This window comes from Pinus tabuliformis, chromosome 1_2 (genome assembly GCF_031772625.1).
Source record: "Pinus tabuliformis cultivar Carrire ecotype Pingquan chromosome 1_2, CPIR1, whole genome shotgun sequence".
NCBI classification, from domain to species: Eukaryota; Viridiplantae; Streptophyta; class Pinopsida; order Pinales; family Pinaceae; genus Pinus; species Pinus tabuliformis.
This window is the reverse complement of record NC_142298.1, coordinates 67,389,380-67,409,700: the sequence shown is the minus strand read 5'-3', so window position 1 is coordinate 67,409,700 and position 20,321 is coordinate 67,389,380. Positions and strand designations below refer to the sequence as shown.

Here is a 20,321-nt window from a genome sequence, read left to right as displayed (position 1 = left end):
TTGCAACCATAACTGACTGCTACATGTCACCTCTACATGCTATACAGTGGGAAACCACCCTTATGGTGCACTCTTTGTTATGTCTATCACACATCCTTTGGTTAAATGTGTTCGGTCACCCTGCCTTCATGTGGGTGCATGTCATCCTGACTTACCCTCCATATGCATTCGGTTAAACTCATTCGTTGCCTGACTCACTCGAGTTTAGTATTTTGAATCTCTCCATGTTGGTGGGCGGTCCTGGGCAGTCACCAACTTGAGGCCCTGACATCCTCCCCCACTCCAAAAAGGTTGTCACCCTAGACAACACCAACCCGTCAAAGTCCATCGCCAAGACCAAATATCACAAAGTGTCATGAGCATTAACGTCAATTGTCCCTGTTGCATGAAATCTCTACCTCCATCGCATGAAATTGCATCAAGGCTCGTGACTCTATGAGGGTAAGATTCCTCAATCCATGACCATGAGCTACAACTTGTCACAGTTCTCCATACTGCCTCATCTCGTGGAAGGCTCCTCCCTCTAACTTGGTTGCATGATACAATCACAACTCATTTCATGCTAATCCACCATGTATTGTCATCATGTGAACTCCTGCTACTATACTCCAACTCAACTCCACCATGCACCTGTGCACTTGGCTGCCCCATGGCTCGAACTAGTTGGAGGGCCAGTCCAACCATCATCTAAATCCATGAGAATGAACCTCCCCATGCCATCCTTGATTATTTCTCCAACATTCTGTTACATTTTCAACTTGATCAAGAAATATCTCATCAATCCAATTCTCTATGTGCCACATCCAAGTCCATGAAGAAATATTCATCTCATCTGTGATATGTTTCCCATCAATCTTGTCAAAGGGGTAAGTCTACACCTGCCTCATCATCTCTTCCATGTGTTGCCCATGTTTATAGACCAACAACCTCCATGTACATGAAAAATTCTTAAGTCTCAACAACTCAACCCATGCCTAAGTGCTCCCATCAAGGTACTCCATCATTACAACTTCATCCAACTCCAAGGTGTCTCACCTCTATCACATCCATCAATTCACTCCTCACGAACATATCCCATACTATGTCCAAGGTATGTGTCCCATACCGCATCAAAGTCAAGTGTCAAAGTGATCTCAACACCTCAATGAACTAAATATTCAGACCACCCTAATATGAGGTATTCATCGACTGCAACTCTCTCAAGTCATCTTAAGATCCTATGAACCATCTCCATCCAACACATAGACAAATACACTTGTCTCAGTCACAAGTGGCATCACAAGTTTCCTCTTCCCTCTCCATTGTACAAACACTCTCATAGGTTTCCCATGTCTTCCTTCAAAAATGACCATGGCGTTGTTGTTTGAATGTCCCCAATATCTTCATCGGTCCATCTGCAAAATGTCCTCATGTCACATTGGCAACTCCATCCACACAAAATCCTCACCTTGGCACTTCTCCTTAATTCCAACATAAAACATCTCTACAAGTGCTATCGCTTGATGCCTTTGCACAAATTTTGCCATGTGTCCTTCTCTCCAACTTGATGCTCATGACTTTAGTTGTCCAACTCATCCACTTTAGCAGACCCAATGCAACATTAGTCGTCGCGTCCTTGGCTTTGTTCAGGTTGGTGCCCTCAGCCTCCCTACCCTCTTATCGCATCATAGGTCCCTTCCTTCATCCCTATCTCCCCCACTAAAGGTTCACCCAAGACTACTTCGCCTCAACGAAACTACAACGAAGAAATCCACCCAAATCATGCGTACCATATCACCTTCACTTCAGGTCGGTGTGACCTTCCTTCATTCTTTCCATGATTCATGCCAGGAACTTAGCCAATTCTTCACTTGGATAAGCATGACTCATTCATCACAAAGTTCATCATGTTCCACCCTTTGTCATGGGTATCCGCACCTTCTGCTCTAAGGTCACATATTACCCCAACAGGTCCTATAACAATCAATGTTCCTTACTTCCCAACTGTACAAGGTCTCACCCTAATCATCCATGAAAGTTTTCTCCATCACATTGACAAACAAACACTTCCTTTGCCCATTTCTCCATATGGCCCATCTTTCAAAGAATCTAATGAAACATGAGTTACAACAATACTTAAATTTCGATGAGGTTTCTCCATGTGAGTGCCTCCTTCTTTCAATGGCTACATTGTGCATGAATCTAGTTCAACTTGGGCAAGTAATGTTGTCCCAATTTCTTCCTCTTCTAGTAGCACTTCTACAACACATTCTTCTTCACACATCACAACTTCTTCCTCTTCATCACAATCGGTAGCTTCATCCTACTCCATTGCCCGACCAAGTCGAAGAAGCTCTTCTTTAACTTTATTCTCCCTTGGTTTTTCTTTTTTTCATGCATTCCAACCTATACAAGGTCTACAAGAGTCTCCCATGGAACTTTAGCCAACTTTCCATCGTTTATTGTTCAGCTCAGCGCTAGCTTGTTGCCTTGCCCCTGCCAAACTATGTTGCACTACGACCAACTTCTAAGGATAGCTCGGTACTGTGTAAACCAATCTCTGGTACCACCTGTCATGACACCATGCTAGTGGAGACTCTAAGTCCACCATGGGCACAATGCATCACCGACCAACTCTTTCATTTCACCACTACTAAAGCTCTCAAACTATGTCTTACCAACACTTAGTTTATTTTTCTACTCAAGTGTTCTTCAATTATGCAATGAAATAACATTTACTCAAGTTAAATTATCTTCATTAACATTTACTTCATAACGTGTGTGATCCAATAAACAACCATACACAAGATTATGAAGGGAGGGGAAAACTCCCAAAATAAATCTGCCCGAACTGTCAAAATATAATATAAGTGTAATTTACAGTTTTAGAATGATATGGTAGTTTCTTGGTCGTACCAACAACTCATCCGCCAAAATTTTCACAAAATGTGTAGCTTTCACTTGCACTGCCGACCTTGCCATGCACTCTTGCCCGCATTGCCGAGATGCATCACTTCTTCCCACACTGCATGTCAACCATGTGAAGAACTTGTTTGAACTGCCAAGGAACACCAAGTTTGAGCTGTAAAAATATATGTTCAGAAATCTGCATTGCCCGCCCTCAGCAGGTGCATGGCCCAGCTTCTAATTGTTACACACGGTTGTCCTCACACTCCCTGTGGTGCCCTAGCATGTCCTTCAACACCCTACAACTTCTGATTGTTTCGTTCACCGTTTTCCTCTGCACTGCACCGTGAACATGTGTGAATTTTCTTGATGAATGGATGATTTGTTGATGCCTTGGATGAGTTTCCCCACTTTTTATTTATATGCGTTCAACGTTCACCATTTCACCAACAGACGCATCCGTTCTCCACTTGATCAGACTGAACAAGCTTATCTTTGGCCGACTTGAACATGTTTTCCCTGGCATGCCTTGCGGTGCCCTGGGGCGACCTAACATGGATTGGGCGTGCACCCTACTTGTCCATATGCCATACGTCGGTAGCAATTCTTCCACACGTAGCACCCGCATCTGCTACCTTCTTGACCGACTGCTACACATCTCATGTCACCTCTACACGTTATACGGGCGGGTGCCTGCCATTATGGCATGCCATCCATTATGCCTATTGCACATCCTTCAGTTAAACATGTTCGGGTGCGTGCCCTCCTTACTTGCCCTCCATATGCATTCAAGCACTTATCATTTATCATTTAGGTCGCCCTTGACTTGTTGTCTTGCGCCTACCAAACTATGTAGCACTGCGACTAACTTCTCAAGCTAGCTTGGTCCTACCTAAACTAATCTCTGAGACCACTAGTCACAGCCCCACGCTAGTGGTGACTCTAAGTCCACCATAGGCATGGTGCAACACCGCCCAACTCTTTCATTTCACCACTACTAAAACTCTCGGACTATGCCTTACCAACACTTAGTTTATTTTTCTACTCAAGTGTCCTTCAATTATGCAACAAAATAAAATTTACTCAAGTTCAATTATATTCATTAGCATTTACATCATGAAATGTGCGATCCAATAAACATCAATAAACAATTATACACAATATTATGAAGGGAGAGGCCAACTCCCCAACTAAATCTTCCCCAAATGTCAAAATATAATATAAGTGTAATTTACAGTTTTACAATGATGTGGCAGTTTCGTGGTCACACTAGCGACTCGCCCACAAAATTTTGCCGAAACTGTGCAACTTTTTCCTGCATTGCCGACCTTGTCGTGTATTCTTGCTCCCATTGCCAAGATGTGCCACTTCTACACACACTTCCTATTGACCATGTGCAGTACTTGTCTGCACTACCAAGGAACCCCAAGTTTGAACTGCAAAAATATCTGTTTAGAAATCCACACTGCCTATTGCACCTGGCTTCCCTAGCACGCCATGCGACACCCTAGCATGCCCTGCGATGCCTTGAACCGTTCCACATGCCTTGAACTACCTGAATTGTTCCCTTCACCCTTTGCCTTTGCACTACACCGTGAACTTGTAGGAACTTGCTTGATGAATGGATGATTCGTTGATGCCTTGGATGAGTTGCCCCACATTTTATTTATATGTGTTTAGCCTTCACTGTTTCGCTAATTGACGTGTCCATTCACCACTTGAGCCGATTTGAACATGCTTACCTTGGGCCGACTTGAACACATTTTCCTTGGCACACCCTACGGTGCCCTGGGCCGACTTGAAACGGATTGGGCGGGCACTCTGCTCGTCCACATGCCACCGACCGGTAGCACTTCTTTCGCACGTTGCACCTGCATCTGTTATCGCCTTTGACCGACTACTACACGTCACACATCACTTCTACATGCTTTACGAGCAAGTGCCCGCTGTTATGGTGTGTCCTCCATTATGCTTGTCACACATCCCTTAGTTAAACGCGTTCGGGCATATGCTCTCCTGACTCACCCTCCATATGCATTCAATGCTTGCCAACTGGAGGCCTTGTGTAAGGTCCTTGGTTAGCTGGGCACGGTTGGGTGAGCAGGCGCGGTTGGGCGTGGGTGAGCTGGGCCGCATGACGGACAAACGAGCGCGGGCACGGGCGTGCGGGCTGGGCTGCACGCGGGCAGGGTGCGAGCGAAGGACGAGCTGGCCTGCACGAACTTGCGACGGATGAGCGACGAACATTTGGTGAACAACAAGTGATATGCGATGGTTTATACCCACGGTTGGAGGCGTTGTGCGATGGGCGAGGCTGACTCACGATGGAGTGGAGGCCGAATTCACATGGCATGAAAAAGGGGTGTGTATGGTATTGTGGGGCGGTTGGCTGGGTAGCCCACCCACATACCATGGAGCATATATATATGCGATGCGATGGAGCATTCAAGGAACCAACGAACTCATTCGATCTTCACTCAAGAGTAGTAGACAAGTGCGCATAAATAAGAGAGGTGTAGCGCATAGCTCGTGGGCTTTCTTAGCTAAGTTGCATGGTTTGGAACTATAAGGCCTTCGGAGATGTGAGACGGTTGGGCGCCGGGCGACCAGGCGCGCGCACACGACGGGCGCATGTTGGAGGTGCGACGGGCGGTTGTGCGACCGAACGAAGGAGCGACCAAACGAGCGTGCGACGATATGCGACGATGGATATGTGACGATAGTGCAAACTTGGTGAACGACCGAGTGTTATGCGATGGTTTATACCCATGCCTTGAGCGTTTGCGGTGGAAGGGTGGCCGACCTATGGCGATGAGGGTGTGGCCGACTTGTAGAGTGCCCAAACGATGCGTGTGAAGGGGTGTGTGGGCGGTCGGCTGGGCATCCCACCCACACCCCACGATGGGTATATACACTTATGAGTTGAGCGTTCAAACTCATCAATTCGACAACACATTCGATCAAGGATCTTCGCTCTTGAAGAGAAGTACTAGTGCGCAGTTTTGAGGAGACATGAGCACATAGCTCATGCGCTCTCCTTGGTGGAACACACTTAGTGGAAACGCTCACGGTGAGAGGTGAAGGTGTTGGGCAAGACGTGCCCAGGTTGATCATGCAGTTGTGTTGTTGTGCCAAGACTTGGCGAGGGTGTCTTGGTGGCCCGGGTGAGCGCCCGCCCATCGTGCAAGGAGTGCACGAAAGTTGTATTGATGTAAAATTGGCTAAGTATGGGACTTGGTCTTGCCAAGACATACTTGTGTATTGTAAACTGATATTCTTAATATATTGTTGGGCAGACTCATTGTTCAAGGAGTTGCCCCTCCCTTTATACTGTGCAATTGTTGTTCTCTTTTATAATTGCTGATGATAATGAATGAGTATGGGTGTTCATTAGTATAAATGTTATGCTTAATAATACTTGGTTGCGAAACACAAACTAAGTAAGAGAAAGTGAATTAGGCGTAGTCCATGAACATTAGTATTGGTGAAAAGAAAGTGTTTGGTGGTGCCGCACCTCGCCAAGAGCGGTTGGAAGACTACCGCAGGTCTGGGGGCGTGACAGGTGGTATAAGAGCTAGTGCTGGTGTTGAAGCATTGAAGCTGATACACACCTGCACTTCGTGACAGGTGGTATCAGAGCTAGTCTGAAAACTTGGAGGAGTCTTGCAGGAAGCTGGTGAGCAGGGTTGCTCGTGACAGTGGAAGGGGTACTTGCAGGTGAAGGAAGCTGTTTCACACAAGTGGAACAAGGGTTGGTTCAAGTTGCAGGCATCATGGAGAAGCTGTTGGATGGTCGAAACCAAATTGCAAAAGAAGAAGAAGTTGTTAGAGATGGCGGCTGAATCTTAGGCTGGGTCTAGTCATGGACTAGATACTACTTTAGCACTTATGGAAAAGATGTTGTTGAGGATGGAGGTTATGGAAACTTCCTGGGACAAGAAGATGGACTTGTTCGCTAGAGAACAAGAGGCCAAATCGAAGATGAAGGAAGAGTTTGATGAACTCCGGACACAGCATGAGTACACTGATCTTATGTGTACACAACTTGAAATAAGGGTCAAGGAGGTTGAAGAAGCAAGGGATCAGGGTCTTGCAGAGATCGTGAACATGAAGAAATCTCTTGACGAAGCCAGGGATGAGATCGCGGTGTTGAAGAAGGCCGTGAGGCATAACTCAGGTGGAGGAATGCCTCATGTGAAGGTCAAGGAACCGGAATCTTATGATGGCATAAGGAATGCGAAGACTCTTGGGAACTTTCTATGGGACATGGAGCAATACTTGGAACGGTTGGTTCTATCTGATGATGAGACAAAGGTCAAAGTAGTTGCTCAGTTCTTAACAAAGGATGCTAAGATGTGGTGGTGAAGGAGGATGGACCAGATTGCCAATGGCAGCGTTGATGACATTACTTCGTGGGATGACATGAAGAAGGCTTTGCAAACCCATTTTAGTCCTCAGGATGAAACATGGGAAGCAAGGACAAAGATTAAGTACATAAAGCAGACCGGGAGCCTACAAGCATATCAGCGAGAGTTTGCAAGTGCAGCTCTGGAACTTCCTGACATGGCAGAGAGGGACAAGGTGTTCAACATCATTATTAGGTTGAAGCCTTGGGCACGCAATGAAGTGAAGAGGCATAAGATTAGGACACTTGAGGAAGCTTTTGCTGCTGTTGATAGGTTGGTGGAGCATTATGATGAGACTTCTGATGACAAGAAGAAGAAGTCCGATAAGCCGAAGGATAAGAAGAAGGATGATGCTTCGAAATCAGATGATAGTTCAAAGATGAAGAAAGCCTTGAAGTGTTGGATATGTGCTGGACCACACACGGTGAAGAATTGTCCTTCTAGACCAAAGGTGGCTGCTATTGCACAATCTGATGCAAAAAATGAAGGTGCTTCTGTGGGGATGATGTAGATACTTGGTGCTTCTGCTACTACGGAGGTGGTCTCTAGGAGGGATCCCGAGAGGAACAGATTGGAGTATGTTCGAATGAAAGTTAGAGGTGCTGATGTATTCACTATGGTGGATGGTGGGGCTTCTCACAACTTCATGGGCGAGGATACCGCGAGAAGAATTGGGTTGAAATTTGTACTGGCAAAGGCAGAAATGAAGACAGTGAATTCTCCTCCTATTGAAATTCTTGGTATAGCTGAAAGGGTGGGCACTACACTTGGTGAATGGACAGGGAAGGTTGATTTCACTATAGTGTGGATTGATGACTATGAGGCTATATTGGGGATGGAATTCATAAAACAATTTGATGCTATGATTGTTCCACATTTGAAGAAGCTCTACATTTATGATGGAAGGGAAGATGTACCCATTAGTGTGCCAACCATTGGAGTGACAAGGCCTGATTGTAAATTGGGAGTGATGAAAATGGAGGACGAGAAGAGAATGGGAGACATGAGTAAGCGGTTGTCTATTGTTGAGGCAAAGCTTACTGAACAGTCATTGGTCATCAAGTCACTTTCAGATAGCATCTTGGACTTGTCAAGAAGGCTAGAGTTGGTTGAAAATGATGATGATGATGAGGAGGTGTATGTGAGGCCGGATGTCCAGAAGGAAGACCGGGTTGCTTATCTACAAAGGATGGAGATTGAGGATCCTGATAGGTGGATCGAGTTGATTAGTGAGGGAGAGCCTTCAGGCTCTACTCCCTCTACATCTTCTTAGATGGATGAGAAGATGGGGCTCATTGTTAGTTGCTCATGGCAGTGAGTCCTTAAAACATGTTGAGCAGGTATGACTGATGGTGCAGGGATGGCTTGGCATCAAGCATCATGACATGTTGCAGATGAGATGGATGGAGCTTCCATGGACCTGAGCATGGATTACACTTATGGAGATAGATTCTTGAGGAGTCAAGAATGTGGTAGGTTGTTCTGAGAAACGACTGGTGGTGATGGAAGAATGTGCATTCTTATGGTTTTGGCGCATGGTTGGATTAGCTACCCAACTAGCTTGAGTCATGAGGGGATCCAGTGTATAGGATGATGTTGCTATTGGGATGAGATGTTGGCACATGGTAGGACATGTGTTAGCTCTTGTTGGAGTATCATGATAGAGGTTCACATGATGACACATGATGAGGTCGACACGAGATGTTCCAGTGGAGATTGTGACAAAGGGGTCGATAATCATGGATTGAGATGATATTTGATGGAGGACATACCGATGAGGAGTATGCCTTGGTATGGAGTACTTGGTGACAGTTGGTCACTAAGGTGAGACATGATGGAGATGGAGTTTTACATATGTTGCAGGGATGTTTGCCTTATGTGGAGGAGTTGACATCATGGATAGTGATGATCTTTGTGGTTGGCTACCGAGATGATATGTTGTCGAGGACGACAATGATTTCAGGTGGAGGAGGATGTAAGGCCTTCGGAGATGTGCGACAGTTGGGCGCCGGGCGACCGGGCGCGCGCACACGACGGGCGCATGTTGGAGGTGCGACGGGCGGTTGTGCGACCGAACAGAGGAGCGACCAAACGAGCATGCGACGATATGTGACGATGGATATGCGACGATAGTGCAAACTTGGTGAACGACCGAGTGTTATGCGATGGTTTATACCCATGCCTTGAGCGTTTGCGGTGGAAGGGTGGCCAACCTATGGCGATGAGGGTGTGGCCGACTTGTAGAGCGCCCAAACGATGCGTGTGAAGGGGTGTGTGGGTAGTCGGCTGGGCAGCCCACCCACACCCCACGATGGGTATATACACTTATGAGTTGAGCGTTCAAACTCATCAATTCGACAACACATTCGATCAAGGATCTTCGCTCTTGAAGAGAAGTACTAGTGCGCAGTTTTGAGGAGAGATGAGCGCATAGCTCATGCGCTCTCCTTGGTGGAACGCACTTAGTGGAAACGCTCATGGTGAGAGGTGAAGGTGTTGGGCAAGACGTGCCCGGGTTGATCGTGCGGTTGTGTTGTTGTGCCGAGACTTGGCGAGGGTGTCTTGGTGGCTCGGGTGAGCGCCCGCCCATCGTGCAAGGAGTGCACGAAAGTTGTATTGATGTAAAATTGGCTAAGTATGGGACTTGGTCTTGCCAAGACATACTTGTGTATTGTAAACTGATATTCTTAATATATTGTTGGGCAGACTCATTGTTCAGGGAGTTGCCCCTCCCTTTATACTGTGCAATTGTTGTTCTCTTTTATAATTGCTGATGATAATGAATGAGTATGGGTGTTCATTAGTATAAAGGTTATGCTTAATAATACTTGGTTGCGAAACACAAACTAAGTAAGAGAAAGTGAATTAGGCGTAGTCCATGAACATTAGTATTGGTGAAAAGAAAGTGTTCAGTGGTGCCGCACCTCGCCAAGAGCGGTTGGAAGACTACCGCAGGCCTGGGGGCGTGACAGGAACGTACTTGGAGAGTGGGTGAAGTCGTTGGGCAAGGTGTGCCCGGGGTTGCTCTAAAGCACAAATTTGTGTGAGACTTGAGGAGGGGGTCTTGGTGTCTCAGGTGAGCACCCTCCCACCGTGCAAGGTGTGCACAAATGTTGTAAAAGGCTGTTTTGCCTCTATTGTAAAATTGGCTAAGTATAGACTTGGATTTTGCCAAGAATACTTGTGAAGCTTGTATTATTGAAGAAAGGTTGATTAATATATATATTGTTGGGCAGACTCATTGTTCAGGGAGTTGCCCCTCCTTTTATATTGTGCAATTGTTGTTCTCTTTTCTAATTTCTGATGATAATGAATGAGTATGGGTGTTCATTAGTATAAAGGTTATGCATAATAATACTTGGTTGCGAAACACAAACTAAGTAAGAGAAAAATGAATTAGGCATAGTCCATGAACATTAGTATTGGTGAAAAGAAAGTGTTCGGTGGTGCCGCACCTCGCCAAGAGCGGTTGGAAGACTACCGCAGGCCTGGGGGCGTGACAGTTGGTATCAGAGCCGTGAACAGGTTCAGGTGTTGAAGCATTGAAGCTGATACACACCTTGACAGGTGGTATCAGAGCTAGTCTGAAGACTTGGAGGAGTCTTGCAGGAAGCTGGTGAGCAAGGTTACTCGTGACAGTGGAAAGGCTACTTGCAGGTGAAGGAAGTCGTTTCACACAAGTGGAACAAGGGTTGGTTCACATTGTAGGTTACTTGGTGAAGCTGTTGGATGGTCGAAACTAGATTGCAAAAGAAGAAGAAGCTGTTAGAGATGGCGGCTGAATCTTAGGCTGGGTCTAGTCATGGACAAGATTCTACTTTAGCACTTATGGAAAAGATGTTGTTGACGATGGAGGTTATGGAAACTTCCTGGGACAAGAAGATGGACTTGTTCGCTAGAGAACAAGAGGCCAACTCGAAGATGAAGGAAGAGTTTGATGAACTCCGGACACAACATGAGTACACTGATCTTATGTGTACACAACTTGAAATAAGGGTCAAGGAGGTTGAAGAAGCAAGGGATCAGGGTCTTGCAGAGATCGTGAACTTGAAGAAATCTCTTGACGAAGCCAGGGATGAGATCGCAGTGTTGAAGAAGGCCATGAGGCATAACTTAGGTGGAGGAGTGCCTCATGTGAAGGTCAAGGAACCAGAATCTTATGATGGCATAAGGAATGCGAAGACTCTTGGCAAATTTCTATGGGACATGGAGCAATACTTGGAACGGTTGGGTCTATCTGATGATGAGACAAAGGTCAAAGTAGCTGCTCAGTTCTTAACAAAGGATGCTAAGATGTGGTGGCGAAGGAGGATGGACCAGATTGCCAATGGCAATGCTGATGACATTACTTCATGGGATGACATGAAGAAGGCTTTGCAGACCCATTTTAGTCCTCAGGATGAAACATGGGAAGCAAGGACAAAGATTAAGTACATAAAGTAGACCGGGAGCCTACAAGCATATCAGCGAGAGTTTGCAAGTGCAGCTCTGGAACTTCCTGACATGGCGGAGAGGGACAAGGTGTTCAACTTCATTATTGGGTTGAAGCCTTGGGCACGCAATGAAGTGAAGAGGCAGAAGATTAGGACACTTGAGGAAGCTTTTGCTGCTGTTGATAGGTTGGTGGAGCATTATGATGAGACTTCTGATGACAAGAAGAAGAAGTCCGATAAGCCGAAGGATAAGAAGAAGGATGATGCTTCGAAATCGGATGATAGTTCGAAGACGAAGAAAGCCTTGAAGTGTTGGATATGTGCTGGACCACACACGGTGAAGAATTGTCCTTCTAGACCAAAGGTGGCTGCTATTGCACAATCTGATGCAAAGAATGAAGGTGCTTCTGTGGGGATGATGCAGATACTTGGTGTTTCTGCTACTACGGAGGTGGTCTCTAGGAGGGATCCTGAGAGGAACAGATTGGAGTATGTTTGAATGAAAGTTAGAGGTGCTGATGTACTCACTATGGTGGATAGTGGGGCTTCTCACAACTTCATGGGCGAGGATACCACAAGAAGAATTGGGCTGAAATTTGTACCGGCAAAGGCATAAATGAAGACAGTGAATTCTCCTCCTATTGAAATTCTTGGTATAGCTGAAAGGGTGGACACTACACTTGGTGAATGGGCAGGGAAGGTTGATTTCACTATAGTGCGGATTGATGACTATGAGGCTGTATTGGGGATGGAATTCATGAAACAATTTGATGCTATGATTGTTCCACATTTGAAGAAGCTCTACATTTATGATGGAAGGGAAGATGTACCCATTGGTGTGCCAACCATTGGAGTGACAAGGCCTGATTGTAAATTGGGAGTGATGAAAATGGAGGACGAGAAGAGAATGGGAGACATGAGTAAGCGGTTGTCTACTGTTGAGGCAAAGCTTACTGAACAGTCGTTGGTCATCAGGTCACTTTCAGATAGCATCTTGGACTTGTCAAGAAGGCTAGAGTTGGTTGAGGATGATGATGATGATGATGAGGTGTATATGAGGCTGGATGTCCAGAAGGAAGACCGGGTTGCTTATCTACAAAGGATGGAGATTGAGGATCCTGATAGGTGGATCGAGTTGATTAGTGAGGGAGAGCCTTCAGGCTCTACTCCCTCTACATATTCTTAGATGGATGAGAAGATGGGGCTCATTGTTAGCTGCTCATGGCAGTGAGTCCTTAAAACATGTTGAGCAGGTATGACTGATGGTGCAGGGATGGCTTGGCATCATGAATAATGACATGTTTGCAGATGAGATGGATGGAGCTTCCATGGACCTGAGCATGGATTATACTTATGGAGATAGATTCTTGAGGAGTCAAGAATGTGGCAGGTTTTTTTGAGAAACGACTGGTGGTGATGGAAGAATGTGCATTCTTGTTGTTTGGGCGCATGGTTGGATTAGCTACCCAACTAGCTTGAGTCATAAGGGGATCCAGTATACAGGATGATGTTGCTATTGGGATGAGATGTTGGCACATGATGGACATGTGTTAGCTCTTGTTGGAGTATCATGACAGAGGTTCACATGATGACATATGATGAGGTCGACACGGGATGTTGCAATGGAGATTGTGACAAAGGGGTCGATAATCATGGATCGAGATGATATCTGGTACATGACATACTGTGGGGGTGTATACCTTGGTATGGAGAGCTTGGTGGCAGTTGGTCACTAAGGTGAGACATGATGGAGATGGAGTTCTACATATGTTGCAGGGATGTTTGCCTTATGTGGAGGAGTTGACATCATGGATAGTGATGATCTTGGTGGATGGCTACCGAGATGGTATGTTGTCGAGGACGACAACGATTTCAGGTGGAGGAGGATGTAAGGTCCTTCGTTAGCCAGGCGTGGTTGGGAGAGCGTGCGCGATTGGGCGCGGGTGAGCCGGGCCACACGATGGACAAACGAGCGCGGGCACGGGCGCGCGGGCGGGCATGCGAGTTGGGCTGCACGCGGGCAGGTTGCGGGCGAAGGACGAGCTGGCCTGAACGAACTTGCGACGGACGAGCGACGAACATTTGGTGAACGACAAGTGATATGCGATGGTTTATACACATGGTTGGAGGCGTTGTGCGATGGGCGAGGCCTACTCACGATGGAGTGGAGGCCGACTTCACATAGCGTGCAAAAGGGGTGTGTATGGTATTGTGGGGCGGTCGGCTGGGCAACCCACCCACATACCATGGAGCGTATATATATGCGATGCGATGGAGCATTCAAGGAACCAACGAACTCATTCGATCTTCGCTCAAGAGTAGTAGACAAGTGCGCAGAAATAAGAGAGGTGCAGCGCATAGCTCGTGCGCTCTCTTGGTTAAGTCGCACGGTTTGGAACGTACTTGGAGAGTGGGTGAAGTCGTTGGGCAAGGTGTGCCCGGGGTTGTTCTAAAGCGCAGATTTGTGTGAGACTTGAGGAGGGGGTCTTGGTGTCTCGGGTGAGCACCCTCCCACCGTGCAAGGTGTGCACAAATGTTGTAAAAGGCTGTTTTGCCTCTATTGTAAAATTGGCTAAGTATAGACTTGGATTTTGCCAAGAATACTTGTGAAGCTTGTATTATTGAAGAAAGGTTGATTAATATATATATTGTTGGGCAGACTCATTGTTCAGGGAGTTGCCCCTCCCTTTATACTGTGCAATTGTTGTTCTCTTTTATAATTGCTGATGATAATGAATGAGTATGGGTGTTCATTAGTATAAAGGTTATGCATAATAATACTTGGTTGCGAAACACAAACTAAGTAAGAGAAAAGTGAATTAGGCGTAGTCCATGAACATTAGTATTGGTGAAAAGAAAGTGTTTGGTGGTGCCGCACCTCGCCAAGAGCGGTTGGAAGACTACCGTAGGCCTGGGGGCGTGACATCTTGATACCCATGGTCACAATACAAACTATACTGGAATGGAGGCACCGGTTCCAAAACTAGAGCAAAAATCCCGACACTGTGGGATTTACTATGGTTTGCAAAGAGGCTAACTTGATCACATCTTCATTATGGAGACTCAAAGGCTCTCATTGAAGGCATACTAGGCAAGACCAACTTCACGCCCCCTAATCTGTGCTTCTGGTTGGATCATATAAAGATATTAAAACAATCATTCGAGTCCATTTATTTCCAGCATATCTTTTGGGAATCAAACATTGTGGTGGATGGTCTCTCTAAATAGGGACTTTGTGCAACTATGCGCGTCCTTCGATAAAACTATTTTGTGGATAGTATTACCACGAAGGAGGGTTGTTTTCCTCTCATTTAATGAGGCCTCTTAGTTATTATTATATTAACATTTGAGAACGTTTTGAAATTTTGTTAATTTCTGCATTATAAAATTAAAAATGGCCTATGTGAGACCATATAGACTATTTGTTTTTGGTTTCATATTGAAGGGGGCTCTATTTTCTAATGGACTTTATATTTTAATATAAAACGAATTGTTTTTCCAAAAAAAATACTCTTTGAAAAGAAATAGATGAAAGCAAGAAGCATGAAAGAAAATGGAAGGTAAAAGTGAGATTGGAAATTTTCCTTTTTTGAACTTCACTCTTGTTTTCAAAGGCCCACCACAAAAGATGAAAGGAGAGAATTTTATGAGTTATTGCTTTTCATTTATGAAAGAGTTGTTAATAAACAAGTTTTGAATATAGATTTTATAAATGTGCATCAGTATGTAGGAAGGATTTTACCTATATAAGATTTCAAATTAGAGAAAGGTATTAAATGTAAATTCTGAAAAAATGAGAAGTTTTTAATAAAAAGATAAATATTAGATTTTATTTTGGATAATTTTTGTTGATAAGGTTAATATATTATTCAAAATTATTAAAAATTTATTCAAAATTCAAAAAATATGAAAAAAAAGAAATGAAACTTAATAACTATGGAACTCTCACATAACTACCAAAAAAACAAAAAGAATGGTGGACAATAGGTTTTAGTGCAGCTAATACAGATTGGATTCTCAACTACTGCATAATACGAAAGTGATACGTCCGGGAAGAGCCAAAAAATTAGGTAATTTCATTCAAGCAGAAAAAACAAAACTGAAATCACGAGATTAAAATTTTACGCAAAGTTGTTGTCACTTCGGGCATTGGGCTGCGAGTTGAGTTATTCGATGACCCGCTGTACCTCATTGTCCATGTCGCCAAAATAGTGACAGTAGTGGTGTCAAGCACAGGCTCCTGCTATAAGACAGAGTTAGAGGTGCGAGAAGCGTGGTATGGGTATAAAGGGCAACCCATCACTGCAGTGTCGTGGAGAATGCTGCCCATTTCCGCTAAAGATGGTAGTGCCTCTGCCTGTTCGTATCGAAAAACCCTTCTCTGTTTTCTTTATTTTCTTCATCATCCCCTTCGCGTGGGCAGCGCCTGTTGCCAAAACACGTCGTCACCTTTAAAGCTTACGGGTTATTGGGATTCCGGCGTTGGACCTAATCGGATTTTGACGAACGCCTTAGGGTTTCTTTTGCTTTTTATTTTATTTTAACAGAAGTATTGTTTTCGTACTGTAAATGTTTGTGGATTTGTACAGGAGAACGTATGTTTGGTACCGGTCATTTTCCTATTCAAATTTAAAAAATGGAGTTCAATGATAAACCTAAGTATCTAAATAAAAATAGAAAAACCAATGTATCAGACGACTTTTTGTATTTTACGGGAAGCACAGAAGTCACTTTCAGGTAACAATAATTCGATGTGAACTATAGTCAGGGAATGCTGGTTGGGGTTTCGCCATGATTTAAGTTTGGTCTTTGTTATGGTAATTGATTATATATATATATATATATATATATATATATATATATAATTGAAAAACTGTTTATAAAAATCTACATCAAAAATCTACATCATCATTTGCATAAGATGTTTTTTTTTTTGGTAAATAACGGTGAAATTCTATAGGTAGTCCCTTATATTAAATCAGTAATAAAACTAACCCTTCCAATCAAGAAAAACACGAAACCTTACACAAAATATGAGAAAAAAAATAAAAGTAAAATCATGATATTTACCATATCAATAATAACACAAAACAACCTCTTTCCCTCAAAAAAAACCTAAGTCTCAAAATACTTGTTTTATTTTGGTAGGTAAGCAACCACAAGGGATTTGACCCAGTGACCTATCGCAAGGAGTGCCTTTGCACTCATTCAACATCAATCCAAATCCCCATGAGCAACAATAAAATACTTGTTCAAATCACAATCTCTTAACAATTAAATGCTTTTCAGAGGTATATATATCCGAGAGTTATATATCAGATAGATTTTAGTAAAAAAATTTAAGCATAAATAAAATTATAACATATTCTTAAAAATGTGTTTTAAACAAATTTATTATTAAAATATCTATTAATTTAATGAAAATCTGAATTATTGTTCATGGAGTATTTTATAGACTATGATTTGGTGCAAATTTAAGGCACTCCTATTTTAGATTTATTATAATATGTATTAATTCAATGAGAATCCTAATTATTGTCCATGGAAATTATCTTGTGTAATTTTAAGGCACTCTTATTTTAGATGTTAAGTCAATAGTTTAAAGGTAGCCACACCAATTGCTAACTTACAAAAAAAAATAAGAGCCAAAATTATTTATCTTCATAAATTCCAATCATAAATTACCTTTTAAAAGAATTTATTATCACAAAAGGATTGACATTGTTTTTATTTTCCATTTGAACAATAAATAACATTCATTTTTAGTATAAATTATAAGATTCTTTTCTTTAATATACAATATTGTGATAATTTTTCTACATAATAAAAAAACTTATCATAACTCAGTTAACAAAGCAATAATAAAAACATAACCAACTGCAATACAAGCGGCCTCATTATACAACCTTCATATTTAATAAATAATTTTATTATTAATATTTATTTTTTAATTAATTTTCAATTTTCAATTAGTTTTATTAATCTTAATAGATTCAATTAAATAAATTTAATTTTTCATTTTATTCAATTGAAATTATGTCATAATTTACTCGAAATCTTAAACTATTATATTTATTAAAATAGAATAAACTAATTTTATAACAATCAAGCCATCTTTAAAATCACAAATCTAATAAAGTTATAGCAACTTATGATCTAAATCTTTTTTATAATAGAACAATGCCTTTAAAAACTTTATCAAATTCTAAATCAGCCCATCATGAAAATGTCAGTTCATTCTAAATCAATAAAAGCTCAAACTTTTTTCCTTCACAGATTTCAATAACTCATAAAATTATCATAAATAACTCATAGAGTTATTATTAAAAAGAACTTTTGTCACAAGATTATTAGTATTATTAATTATCATTAAAAAAAACTTTTATCACAAGATTAATAATATTATTTTTATTTTTTCATATTTAATATAAATAATTTACAATTTTATTATAAATTAAAAAAAATAAAATATATTAAGTATAATTTATTTTTATAAATAATAGACCACCATGATAAAAAGTTATTAGCAATTGTATACTCATCATTATTATTACAAGAAAACCAAACCACCTCAATTTATTAATTGAAAACCATGCCACCTAAACTTACTAGTTGGTGGTTAGTAAGAGGCTCCCACCAAAGACATCTACATCTAAATCTTGAAGAATTTAATTGCTTCTCAGTCTTAAGCATTTCCTTCAAATAAAAAATAAATAAATTATTAACCCAGCAAAAAGCAATTTTATTAGTAACAGTTTTAGTTTTATTACTAAAATCTAACTTTTATAGATTCCTGCAGCTTTGATGCTTTGAGACGTGATTAGACAGCACTATGTCCTCCAACATGCACCTAACGAACTAAAAATAGAAAACAGGGCGTTCCCATTGGCCGATACTAATACTGTCCAAACCCTATGTATAGGCGACGCGGGGAAGTAGGCTCCAAGCTGTGAATTGATCTCACTCATCGTCCTGCCCCACGCGATTCCGTTGAACTTTACCTCCGCTCACTTTGCTTGATCGCACGATATCTTCACTGGCATCTACTAACGATGACGCTGTTTGCTCTTCGTGGCCATCCACGTGGCGTTTCTCAGCCCCTGATAGCGACAGGACTTTCCTGGAATTCTAAATATCTGGCTGCTTCTCATCATTTGGAAATCGGCTTTCATCATTTGAAAACAGCTCAACCTCCAGTAGTTTTTCACTTTCCCTATAAAATCTGCCCACCTCTGTTCCAACACACGTCTTCCAACAGGTCTTGAGATCGATCCCTTCCGCTCATTCCAAACGCTCTCCAGAATACTTTCAAGTTTGTGCTCTAAAATGGGCGCGCTTGAATACGTATCAGAATTCTTCAGAAGTTACAGGAAACGCAACAAGCGTAAACAGCTGCAGGTATACTACATTCCCCCTCCTATAAATCTGAACTAAAATAGGCATTGGGCATCTGCTAGTTCTCTTCTGCCAGCTGACCATCGTTTAAATTCTGGACTAGTGCAGACTGTAGAGGTGAAAGTTCGCATGGATTGTGAGGGCTGTGAGAGGAAAGTGAAAAATTCAGTCTCTTCCATGAAAGGTGAGCATTGAGGTTTAATTTACTTATTTTTGTATAGAAACCCATTACAACAATATTAATATATAATTAGTATTCATTAATGTATATATATAAGAATGTCATTGCAATAATAATCATCACTATAGTATATCATATAGTTTCATCAAAATAATACAATATATAGTCAGGATCTATAAATAATAAGAACAATATTCATCAGCCATATAATTAAGATTCCTTCATTAATATTGTGTGCAGGAGTAAGATCTGTCACCGTGAACAGAAATCAGCAGAAGTTGACAGTAACTGGATACGTGGATGCTAACAAAGTACTGAAGAATGTGAAGGGCACAGGGAAACGCGCAGAGTTTTGGCCTTATGTGCCTTATAATCTGGTCTACTATCCCTACAGTTCTCAGGCCTACGACAAGAAGGCTCCTTCCGGCTATGTTCGGAACGTGGAGACTGCATATCCAACCCCAAATCGCACAGACGAGAAATACACGTCACTATTCAGCGACGACAATCCGAATGCCTGCACCATTATGTAAAAATTTATGTTTCTAGCTTATTTTTAATGGGTTCCATTCTTCTGTAATCGATAGCATCTGGCCTCTTCTCAATCTTTCATTATTAGACTCTTCTAGCGGCATATTATCTCTCTGCTCTTTTGTTTTCTTGGGCTGCAGAAAAGAAGTAGAGCAGATTGTACTGAAGTTCCTTTTCAATGTTGGGAAACTAGGATTTATCTGGCTGTATCTACGGTGCAAAAAAATATCATACGTAGACCAGAAGTCATGCAAGAAACACACAATTCACCACTTTCTTGACAGTCAGATTTTGGGAATATTTCTTGAATCTGCATTTACATCAGGATGCAAAGCAATGCAGACAGAAATTACTAGCTAATAATTAGCTTTCTTGTTTCAGAGAAATGCAAACCTGAGCGCTCTTAATAAAATCTAGTTTTGGAGAAATGTAAACAGTGAGCGTTCTTAGTAAAATCTAGTTTCAGAGAAATGTAAACCATGAGTATTC

General features: G+C 42.3%; 1 protein-coding gene across 1 annotated transcript; it reads left to right on the top strand.

The window, feature by feature from the left end:
* The first annotated feature begins 18,905 nt into the window (after positions 1-18,905).
* Positions 18,906-20,113, top strand: LOC149204447 (heavy metal-associated isoprenylated plant protein 23-like). The gene is made up of 3 exons (XM_089393293.1): positions 18,906-19,123; positions 19,229-19,304; positions 19,542-20,113. Exons 1-3 carry the CDS (start codon positions 19,052-19,054, stop codon positions 19,832-19,834), a joined length of 441 nt encoding a protein of 146 aa, XP_089249419.1. The 5' UTR covers positions 18,906-19,051; the 3' UTR covers positions 19,835-20,113.
* The last annotated feature ends 208 nt before the right edge of the window (positions 20,114-20,321 follow it).

What these genes read in the sequence shown, in the direction of transcription:
- LOC149204447 (XM_089393293.1), top strand. Translation starts at nt 19,052, where the DNA reads ATGGGCGCGCTTGAATACGTATCAGAATTCTTCAGAAGTTACAGGAAA. An exon ending in ACAAGCGTAAACAGCTGCAG is followed by an intron (nt 19,124 to 19,228) that starts GTATACTACATT and finishes GGACTAGTGCAG; the next exon opens with ACTGTAGAGGTGAAAGTTCG. An exon ending in TTCAGTCTCTTCCATGAAAG is followed by an intron (nt 19,305 to 19,541) that starts GTGAGCATTGAG and finishes TATTGTGTGCAG; the next exon opens with GAGTAAGATCTGTCACCGTG.